Source organism: Hydra vulgaris, chromosome 13 (assembly GCF_038396675.1).
Source record: "Hydra vulgaris chromosome 13, alternate assembly HydraT2T_AEP".
Lineage (NCBI taxonomy): Eukaryota > Metazoa > Cnidaria > Hydrozoa > Anthoathecata > Hydridae > Hydra > Hydra vulgaris.
Window position 1 is genome coordinate 29,525,058 of NC_088932.1, and position 12,443 is coordinate 29,537,500.

A 12,443-nucleotide genomic window follows, 5' to 3' on the forward strand; every position below is an offset into this window, starting at 1 on the left:
GAGAAGGCCACTACAGATGAAGAGGCTACTTGTGGTTATAACCCTCTCTCAACTCTTTAACTCCGAAACACGAACCTTGACGAACAAGGCCGCTGCGCGAAGAAACAAGTTGAGCGCGGTACTACCAGGGACGTGGCAGGAATCGAACTCAGAACCTCTCGCTCATGAAGCGAGCGCTCTACCACTACACCACTACCGCAATGTGCCTCATATTTCGTGGGTTTATCTTTTATGACATCTGGTTTTGAAAACTGTAGCAAAAACAAAAACAAAAAAACATCAATTATAATTTTCATTGAAACAAATTATAATTTGTAAGTTGTTCAAATTTTACTACTGAATATTACCAAAATAAAAGTTTGGTGGTGACCCCTATTTATGCCTTAAATAAAAATTAACTACTATATTACCAAACCCTCAGTCTATGCAGCAGCACTCTCTCTAGCATGTTTTACCTAGATAGTCAGTTGATGTATGTACATTTATATAGGTGTATATATATATATATATATATATATATATATATATATATATATATATATATATATATATATTAGAGTGTCCTGTTTTCAGGGTCACATTTTATTTTGACTGCTCCTAGCACTTTTCTGCTGCGTATATGTGAAAAAATGAGATCTGTTTTAGAGCTAACTTTATAAAGTGGCTTGTGTATTGACAAAAAAAAAATTTGAGAGCTAAAACTTTTAAAGTTTTAGAGCTCTAACTTTATTTTTGTGACTACACAAGCCACTCTAAGTTTCAAAAACCATGATTTTTAGGTGAAAAAAACCTATTTTTACAGTGCTTGTGTAGACGCAGTTTGAAAGATACAGGCTAATCTTATGTTGAACTATGTACTATTAACCTTCATTAGTTAGAAAAAAATTGAGAGCAGTTTAAATAAAACCATTAGTTAGGTTTGAAGTAAGTTCAAAGATACGCAGTTGACACAATTTACCCATTTTTATGCAGTTTGACGCGGTTGACAAAATCAAACAAAACACTGATCTAATCATTGAACTCTTTTCATACCTAATTACACCAACGAAAATCCAAAATCGGTTGAAAAATGTTTAAGTTATGTATATTTTTCCAAAATATTCATTCAAGTGACAAGATTTGAAACATGTAAAAATGCTTATAATATTGCGTGTTATTTAAATTAGGGAGGGGGAGGGGTTGGGGAATACTACAATCTAAATGTGGTGAGCAAATTCTGACCTGGGGGTTTGGGGAGTTGTTATTTGGAACAATGCATTTCCTTGGCAAGGGGTGGGGCCTGGGGGTTAGTTGCAACGGTAATCCTTCAGTTAAGCAGCGTAAAATAAAATTATTATTTTGCTTTCTTAATGTTTTAAAAGCAAAATAATAACTTTAATTTTCAAATATAATCAACTAAAAACTATTGTTTTTAAGATGAAAATAAAAAAAGTCAATATTTAAGTTTTTTTTTAATAATTTTTTTTAACATAAATTTTATGTAAATTAATTATTATTTTTGAAGTTTTTATATAATTTCGCTTCTTTTGAGTACCAGGTTGACATACTTTAGAAAAACTTTTTTTTTCAAAATATTAGGAACCAGTCAAATTTTTTTGAGGCAACCCTAAAAATATTTTTTGTTAAAAAAAATTTTAAAACTAGTGTTTTTGTATAATATAGAACACATTTTAGTTAAGTGCAGCAGACTATTTTTAAAAAAGTTGTTTTTTGAACCACCCTAATATATATACATAAATGCAATAATAGATACACACTGATGACGTCTTACTGAAATAGATAGCTTTGGGAGCTTCAGTACATACATCAACTGACTATCTAGGTAGTACATGCAAAACATGCAATGATTAAAAATGCAAAACATGCAAATTTGATTAAAAAACCTCACATTAATACACAGGTTCAAATTGAAAACATCAAAGACAAAGTTCATGAATCAATGGGGCATGACTTAGATCAAGAAACTTCACCTAAAAAAATTAAAGATGTAAATGAAGAATCCTCAGAAGACAGCTCCAATAATATCAAACAAAAAACTTCCCCATTTATTATAATTAAACAAAATTACAAGAAGATCTCTAATACAGCACTAGTATCTCTTCAATTTGACATATCTTCTGCTGCTACATCTGCAATTGTATCTGCTTTCCTTCAAGATTTGATCAAACCAAATTTCTTGACTTCAATAATGGCTAGTTTAGCATGTGATTCTAAGAAGATTTGGAGAACCAGACCAGAGGTTATGGCTAAAACTAGAGTTTTGTCAGATAAACTAATTATTGAAGCTCCTATCAAAGGCATATTTGTAGATGGAAGAAAAGATCCTATTCTAATTTTGATTGAAGATTTAATTACTAAAGTGCTTTGTCAAAGAACAAAAAAGCAAGAGAACATAAGTGTTACTTCTGAACCAGATGGAAGCTATTTGACCCATTACACACCTTCAAAAGCTCCAAACAAACCAGCTAAAGAAGCTGCAATCGGTCTTTATAACTGGATGGTTCCTAGAGGAATTGATCAAACTATAACTGTGATCGGATCAGATTCCACAAAAAGCGGATTATTAACTCACCTGGAAAAACTTATTGGAAGAAAATATTTTTAGTCAATTTGCATGTTACATACCAATGAGCTACCTTAAAGACACCTTATTACAAATCTTGATGGACCTACAAGGATGGATTTAAAGGGCCTATACGCAAACTATTATCAAAAGTAAATCAATTAAAACGACTAGAAAAGTTTGAACTGATTAGACAGATTGAACCTTTGATTAAAATTCCAGATGACATTTTAAAGACTCAACCGACACTTCACTAAGCTACAAGTTAGTTTCTTGTCTTTAATCCTTCACTTGTCAACAGAAAATGTGGTAAGCTTTGCCATAGCAGGTGGCTCACAACTGGTCAAGCAATTCTTTAGCTTTACATTAGTGAACATGGCTTGGAAGGTGATATTTAAAAAAATCTAAAAGGTCTTTCTCAGTTCGTGGCTCAAGTATGCTTTCATATGTGGTTTAGGATCAAGGTAAAAGACTCTATTGTCAATGGTCAAATCATCTAATCAAACTTCTTTATCTATTAAGAGGTCAAACAGTCGAAGTTATGGATGCCATTAGTAAGTCTGTTCAAAATGGTACATTTCATGCTCATTCTGAGTCTCTTCTTATTTCTCTTCTTGACAGCTCATCAAATGAAAATAGAGCTTTTGCAGTCAAGATGATTATGAACGTTAGGGGAGATTCAGAGCAAGGTGATGTAAGTGTAAGAAACCGAAAAAAACCTACACTTAACTTTGATGCTATGACTCTCCTTAAACTCATTGACTAGAGTAATGAACAAATCTTAGAGCCAAATTTTATATGTAATATGACAAAAAAAGATTTACAAAAGTAATAGATTCCCCTATGGAAGTACCTTACTATCTACTCCACACCCAGTCTTGTGAAAGAGTTGTTAAACAAGTGACTAAAGCAGCAGCTGCTGTTTGTGGTTTTCAGAGAGAACCCCAAACAGCAGCTGCTGCTTTAGTCACAGCAGCTGCAAAACATTCTCATTTGACATAAGCATAAACATAAACTTAATTTTAGAGTTGCAAATGGCTGAAGGTGTCATGAAAAACATTTTAAAAAATTTGTGGGTGTTCATGGACAAATCTAATTCAAAACTCTAATTTTTACCTAATTTGCTTGGTTTTTTAGTACGGTAAAAAGTACTTTTTCAAATCAATAATGCATATATATAAATATATATATATATATATATATATATATATATTATCTATATATATATATATATATATATATATATATATATTTCATTTTAATGTTATTCATTAAAATATCAATTTAATGTTATTCATTAAAATATCACAATTTTTGATTTCATTTTTACACACAAAAAAAAAAAAAAAAAAAAGTTTTATTTTAATGTTGCTTAGAAATACCTACCACATAATAAAGTCACTCCCCAAATTGTTTTTTTTTTTAATTTAAAATTTTTTAAAAGTATGACATACCCTAATATATATATATATATATATATATATATATATATATATATATATATATATACACACAAAAGATTTATTTAAAACTTACTTTATCACCAGCTGATCTAGATCTTTCACGCAATATGACAGGTTCTTGTAATATGCTTTTAACTCTCTCCCGCGCAGAGTGCTCTTCTGTAATGTCATTAATATTTGAATGTATTCCATTTTGACGAGCTTCTCTAATATCATCTAAAGCTTTTTGCCAATTACGACGAGCTGGATTTGGTTTTTGTAGCTTTATGAATTTTCTCTTCGCATCAAGTTTCATGTCTTTGTCAGCTTCTGAATCACTGTTATGTGCACTTGCCTTGATATTTTAATAAACATAATCAATTCTAATAATATTGTAATAAACATGATCAATTCTGATATTATTGTAAAAAACATAATCAACTATAATAATATTGTAATAAACATGATCAACTCTAATAATATTAAAATATCAGTGGTATAATCTTATTATAATCTAATATTATTGTAATAAACGTAATCAACTCTAAAAATATTGTAACAAACATAATCAACTCTAATAATATTAAAATATCAGTGGTATAATCTTTTGGTGAAAAATCACCTGTATCTGTGATGAGTTTTTTCATTTCTGTTATTAACTAACTTTCTTAATTCTGGGCTGATAATATTTAACAAATTTTATATTTATTAGAAATTTAAAAAAGCAGTTTTAGTTAAAAAAAACCCTTTTTAAATATCAAATATACTTTTCATTAGTAAATTAATATTATATTATCCATCAAATGTACTTTTAATTAGTAAATTAATATTATATTATCAATCAAATGTACTTTTAATTAGTAAATTAATATTATATTATCCATCAAATGTTTTCTAGGATTATTTTTATTACTTTTAAATTCAAAAAAAGTTTATAATAATGAACTTTCTGAAAAATTTTAACAATTTCAGTGACAACTTCTTGTAAAGCAAAACAAGGCAATTCTTATAACAATATTGCAAAAGCAATAAATTGTTAAAGCAACATGAAACTTTCTTTTCTCTGCAGATTTTATTATTTAGCAACATCTATTAATGCAAACTTTTTATTTTTAACATATTTATATATCATAATAAAATAACTTTTAATTATGAAATTAATTTTGTCAATATTGGGTTATATAACTATTTAATGTAATATCAAAATTGTCAGGGAGCTGTGCAAAACAATTTCTCAACTTAAAAAAATATATATTATGCTCAATGTGAGGGCCACAAAAACTGTATTATTTGCAAGGGGCAACCGCTGGGAGAATGTTACACTAGAACTAAGGTTGCAAAAAGAAGAAAAATAATAATTATTTTTTCAGTGGACATCAATGAAAAAGTTAATCTTAAAAATAAAAGTTGATTGAAGTTGCATTTTAGTAGATGTAATTAACTTTAGTAGGTGCAATTAATTTTAATAGATGATATTAAAGAGCAACCATCAAACGTTTCTGTTTCAATGAATTAAGAACATCACAAAGATGATTTTAGAAATGCAGGCTCTTGCTTGTTTACTGTTTTTAAATTTTAGTTTGAGCTATAAAGGCAAAATCAGGTTTTAGCAAATTCAGCTATAAAGACAAAATCAATATAAATATAGTTTGAGCTTAAAGGCAAAATCAGGTTATTAGGTTTTGAAGCATTATGGATTAAAAAAAAAAATTTAAGCTGCTTTTTATAAACTTAAATATAAATTTAAATTATTAAATAAATAAAAATTTTCTCAAATAAGAAAAAAAATTTAAATTTTTGATAATTAAAAAAAATGCATTCAGTAGTATTCCTTAAGGAATGGAAACATAAATATTAAATGTGTATTCTTTAAGTGCAGAAAAACTTGTCAGTATCTCTTTCTTTTTTGCCTTTACATTTAACATTGCTTACTTTTAAGTTATTATTGTAACCACAATAAAGTAGCCTCCTCTACTATAGTGGTCCTTCCAGCTTTAGGGAGGTGAATAACAAAAAATAATTCAAAAAAACTTAGTGAAATAGATGGATCTAACTAAACTTTGTAAAAGTGACTTTTCTAACTAAACTTTGTGAAAGTGATTTTTCTAACTAAACTTTTTAAAAGTGATCTTTCAAACTAAACTTTGTGAAGGTGATCTTTTAACTAAAACTCAAGTGCAACTTTTAGCAATAGTCACATTTTAAATGAAATTAATAGAAGCCACAATTATTTTAAGTAACTAAAAAAGTATTAATTTAGGTTTTTCGCGCTTTGCAACATAGAAAAACTTTAGTCTTTGCTCAGTGGATAAAAGAGTGATAGGTAAATTTGTTGATGGTCTTACTACGCAGTTGGAAGTTTTAGTTTGGAAAAAAAAAAATGAATAGTATTGCATAAATATATGTAATAATTTTAATCAAATTAATACCTGTTCTTAACTTTAATAAATTGAAGACCTTATTTTAGATATTCTTCTGTCAGCATTTTGTTTGTTTATTGCATTCTAAGGTTTCCTTTGACTTTTTTTTACTGCTACCTTCTTAGATCCCTAACTTAAATCTTGGGGGAAATGCAAGTTGCAAAATCTTAGTAAATAACATCTGAAAGAAAGATTTAAGTATTACTATGATTCTTAATGAGATTCAACTTGAGGAGGTAAAGGAGGCATGGAGAACTTGAGGAGGCAAAGGAGGCATAGGGAAATTGAAGAGGCAAAAAAGGCATGAAAAACTTAAGATGTGAAGACCAGAATAGGTTTTCTTAGGAAAAATTGAATTTGTATGGAAGAATTTGATTTATATAAGTTAATGCCCAAAAAAGAAATTTTAAATTCTTCTTTTATTTCCATTGTGAACAAGATTGAGTTGTGTCTACATTTTTCTATATTAGATTATTCTTGGAATAAATTTGAACTCCAATTAAAGGAAAGTATATATATAAAATGCCAAAAGCCAAATAAGAACAAACAGATTAATTATGTTAAATTGACTCTCTCTGTTAAACTGTATTTAGCTTTGCATATATATATATATATATATATATATATATATATATATATATATATATATATATATATATATATATATATATATATATATATATATAAATATAGTATTTAAGTGCTCCCTTTTTATTATATCTGATTAGCTGGATTTTGTTAAATTTGTTAATGGTTTTAAAATTGCATTTTACATTGTTTTTATTGTCTTTTATACCACTTTATTTTGTACCTATATAACTTTTTTTTTTAAATATAGTATAAGTTTTAAATATCATTTCAACTGAAGATGACTTAAATTAAGTCAAAATATGTATTGATTTTATCAAATATGGTTTTAAAGAAAAATGTTAAATTTTTTTTCTTATTTATAAAGATGTGTGTGTGTGTGTATATGTATATATATGGGCAATTCCACGCAAGTGATGGTCGTAACATTTGACACTTTTTTAGCCATTAAAAATTAACCAAGAATGGTATTTATGTGAAAACTTCCAGAAATGTTAAATACTATTATACAATTTAGCATGCATAAGTTAAATCATTCAAGTGTTCAACTTGAATGATTTAACTTTTGAAAAATTAATTCAATGTAGCGTGACGGTCATAACGCTTACTTTTTGACAAATCTAAACAAATAAACTTTGTCAATCTTTATGCAGCCATCTACACAGTGAAAAAAAAAATCCTTTGCAGTGTTCTTTAACTATACATTGAACTTACTATATGGTGAGTTTCATAGTTTTTGCTTGAAGTTTTCCAAGAAGTTTTATGTTGTGACGGTTGTAACTGTGACGGTCGTAACGAAAAAGCCAAAAATGAAAAACAACAAATAACGCAATGAATGACATAAAAAAGATGAATGATTATAAAAACCAATTAAATTGTGTAAAAAAATATGAATTTTCTAACATTATCAAGGTTATCTATGATGGTTCTTCAATACTAGGATCGTTTTATTTGGAGTAGGCAACAAATGCTTAATGCTATTTATGCTCCCTGTTTTATTAACTCTATCTAGTACAACTCAATATCTAGAAGTATGTACTTTCATATGCCTTGCAAATGTTTTGCGGAGCCAAGAATCCAATATAAGAAAAAAATATCTAAGACAAGTAAATTTTTTTTACTAATATATACATTTTTAAATTGTTCTGCAATTACAAAAACCCCATTACAAAAAATATTAAATTAAAAATATTAGAGAATTTTGAAACCAAAAACTTTCCATTTTTTACTTTTTAGTGAGATGATCCTCAGTAAACTCTGGTAAATAGTTGCGGAAATGTTTAAAAATACCTTTTTTGTTATTTTATGTTGACTGAGTACAAAGTGATTATCTTTAATCCACCAACTATAGGTGATTAAGATATCCATGTCTCTATTTTCGGGCAAAGAAACTTTCAATAGTTTACTATCACAGCACAATGAACATTTCATTATCCAACATTGGTATATTGGGGGCTTGCACAGTACATAATATTCTAATCATTTATTGCAATATAATGGAAAACGTATTCTGCTTGCCAAAGCAGCACACAAATAAGTAAAATTACTGTGATAAATACAACCACATGTTTCAAATGGTGTATCTTTGCATGTAAGAATGTATGTAGGCCTTAATTCACAAAACTTATTCAATTTAATTGTTTTGCTAGCACTCTCCTCACAATACAGTTAATGCAGCTTCTTTAAATTCATAACTAGGTTATGAATTTTATGTTGACTGAGTACAAAGTGATTATCTTTAATCCACCAACTATAGGTGATTAAGATATCCATGTCTCTATTTTCGGGCAAAGAAACTTTCAATAGTTTACTATCACAGCACAATGAACATTTCATTATCCAACATTGGTATATTGGGGGCTTGCACAGTACATAATATTCTAATCATTTATTGCAATATAATGGAAAACGTATTCTGCTTGCCAAAGCAGCACACAAATAAGTAAAATTACTGTGATAAATACAACCACATGTTTCAAATGGTGTATCTTTGCATGTAAGAATGTATGTAGGCCTTAATTCACAAAACTTATTCAATTTAATTGTTTTGCTAGCACTCTCCTCACAATACAGTTAATGCAGCTTCTTTAAATTCATAACTAGGTAGCACTTTAGAACTTTTTCTCCATCGATTTTCATACAATCTTTTCTTCCAGTAGACATAACTGATATATCTTCTCTTTCATAAAATACTTTTACTTTTTTAATTTCTTCTGATGTGAAGTGAACTCAATGTGTTTCTTTAACAGTGCATAGACCATATTCAGCACCCAACTGCTCTACAATAGTTTGTCTTTTATTTGGAGACTTTGAAAGAGCCTGTTTTGTCCTAAAAATGCAATTTGATGTAAAAGAACCCAAATCATGTGTAAGCAATTATATTAAAAAATATATGTTAATATAATAAATACTTGTTTAATGCCTTTCTCATTGACGATTTGCAGTTATAAGAATTGTCTTGCATAGAATTTAGACTGACGTTAGTATTGAAATCAAGTTTTTTTTCATTCTTAGCCTTTGGTTGCGAACCTTCGCTTGATTTTTTTGTTTGTTTTCTTTTCTTAGTGTCAATAACTGTTGCCTAAGATAACTTTTCTTTATTTCTTTTTCTAACAAAGCTTTTCTGTTTCTTGCCCTACAAACTTTTGATCTTTCAGCATCTGATTTTGGCATTTTAAATATGTTATTAAATATAACGGCTGCTGTTTGCGATATATGCTCCATTTTATAATTTTTAAAAACCTGCAAAATGTCGTATATAAAAAAATAACCGCAAAATCAATTGAAGAAAAAAGTTGCAGGACAAACTATAAACAACGTTTAATCCAAAAAAAAAATTGCCTTTTTGTTAAAAGTTTTGATTTCAAAAAAAATAACTTGAAAATAACTCTTCTGGAGGTGTTGATGAAGCAATTTTACAAAAGAGCATTTTTGCAATCTCTGACAAAATGGGAAAATAGCATAAATTATTTTTATTAAATTCAATTAATTTATAAACAGCCAGATATATAATTGAACAAATCCACTTAAAAATTTTTTAAATTGGCTCTAATAAATCAATAAGCTCGCCAATGATTTCCAGTTCCCAGCTACCAATAATTTCCAGTTTCCAGCATTTTTATAGCAAACCTTTATAATCTTTGCTCTCTGGCTTGATTACAACACCTTTGATTAACTTGCTAAGTTTAAAAACCGATTGCAACAAAATGAATGATTGCAATAAAAAGGTCAAACTTCACCAAGTAGGTCTTGTTTTAATATGTTAATTGAACATTTATCTTCTGGGTTGCAATTTTCATATTAACTCAACATAACTAACTAGCTGAACAGAAAGTTTTATACTATGTTTTATATTATGTTTAAATAAGTTTCCTACATTTCTTTAAAATTATGAAGACACTATGGCTTTCTTTAGTTGATAGCTCATTCTCTTTTACAAGAACATTTTTAACAGTTAAATTAAGTGTCAAAAATAAGGTATGTACATTTTATTAAGTAGATCTTCTAGACAATGTTTGATATTTGCAGCAGTGTCACTACTTGTTGAAAGTGTATTATCATTCATTTTCCATTCATTTAGAATTAACTCAGTTTGCTCCTTAAAATATATAAGCTTTTGGACTATACTTTATTGCAATGCAAATTGATTTCAAACAAAAACTTTATAAATATTTTATTGTTATAATCTATTTATCTATTTATATATTTATAATCTATTTATCTATTTATTATATTTATAATCTATTTATCTATTTATATCTTTACTAACTGAAAAGATATAAATATAAATACTCAATTAAATCGATCATTAGATTCTCAAAGTCGACTAATTTTGATTTTCTAATAGTCAGCTTATAGTCGATTTAGATATATAATAATAATTGATTTAGATATAGAATAATTTAGATATAGAATAAATAAGATATAGAATAATAGAAAAAGTTGATTTAGATATAAAATAATACCAGAATAAAAATAGTTTATTAAAAAACAGACATTTTCTCTAAGCAAAAAAAAACTGAAAAATTTGAAGAGTATAAGCAAGATCATACATTCAAAATCTTTTTAAATTTCAATCATACAGTCGTCAATACTTTAGAAGCACCATTATTGTTAATAAATTTTAAAATTTTATTCTTATCATTTAAAATTTATTTTCATTTTTTTGCTATAAGCAAGTTGAAAAAAAATCTTCATATAATCAAGTTTTAGATAAAACATTGTGTAGGAAAAAAAATTAAATATTAAACAGTTTAAAATATGGTTATGTTTTTTATAAAGCCAATTAAAAAAATTAAAGCAGAGTTTAGTTTATTTGATGGTATATTATTTTTATTGCCAATAACAAGTGTAAAGTAATGATTTAAAATTAAATGTAAATAATATGAATTCTAAAACCAATGTTTATTCTTTTCTTGGATTGGTTTCTTTTTACCTGTTTCTCGTTATCATTTTGACTTTCATTTTTCAACTGTCTCAATTGATCAAAAATTATTTTTCGGTCTTCATCTGTTATTTCTCCTCCTTCAGCTAAATTAAAAGTTTATATAAACTTATTACTATCTAAAAAAGTTAAAAAAGTAAAAATGGTAAAACAGCTATTATATAATTTAATGTTGACAAAGAGGTCAGCATTGTAGGAAAAAGAGTTATATAGATAAATGAAAAGTTATGTAAACAATGAATTAATCTATGATAATAAATGTACTAAACAAAGTAGATAAATGAGATAAGCAAAGAAGACTTATAAGGTGACCAATATAGACGAGTTAAAATAAAGAGATAAAATAGACAACATTTGGAACATGTTCACGTGAAATGACAGAAATAAAATAGACAACTTACTGTTTGGTGAAATAAATATATCATCATCACCCAGAGATGTTTTGGACTTTTCAAAATCAAACTTTGTGTTTAAAGATTCAGTGCTTTTTGATCCATTGATCACATTCTCAGGATAATCTGATGCATCAAAAGAATTTTCTAATGAAGATAGTTTAGTGACACTGCTGCTTATGTGACGACGGTGTTGCTCAGCTATAATTTTAACTTCTTGATCAAGTATATTGTTTAAAACAGCAAGTTTCCGAGATAATGCTTGAGTCTCTTCTGGTTTCAAACCTATAGCAAGAAAAATGAATTGCAAAGTTTTTATGCACTATTATTAATATATTTATAAAAAATTTATAAAGAACGCATATTTTAAATAAAAAAACAAACAAACAGATGTATTATGAAAGAAACATAGGTCTTTTTGTTTGGAAAAAAAAACCAGTGTTAATTTTTATTGTAACATGGATGTCAATTGTGAGTAGTAAAAATCGTCAACACCTTACTACACATATATAACTTAATAAAAAAAATATAAATCAGCTGTAAGTTGTGATTTAAAAATAATAATAAAAAGGTATATATAATTAAAAAATTTGA

The 12,443-nt window shown here is 27.3% G+C and overlaps 1 protein-coding gene across 1 annotated transcript in view; it reads right to left on the reverse strand.

The window, feature by feature from the left end:
- LOC100215891 (protein unc-13 homolog B) overlaps positions 1–12,443 on the reverse strand; it is an 86,872-nt gene that overhangs the window by 44,128 nt on the left and 30,301 nt on the right. The window contains exons 7-9 of the mRNA XM_065814988.1: positions 11,859–12,134; positions 11,449–11,543; positions 4,100–4,360 (exon numbers count right to left, since the gene is read on the reverse strand). Coding sequence (XP_065671060.1) covers positions 4,100–4,360; positions 11,449–11,543; positions 11,859–12,134 — 632 coding nt within the window. The remainder of the gene's footprint in view (positions 1–4,099; positions 4,361–11,448; positions 11,544–11,858; positions 12,135–12,443) is intronic.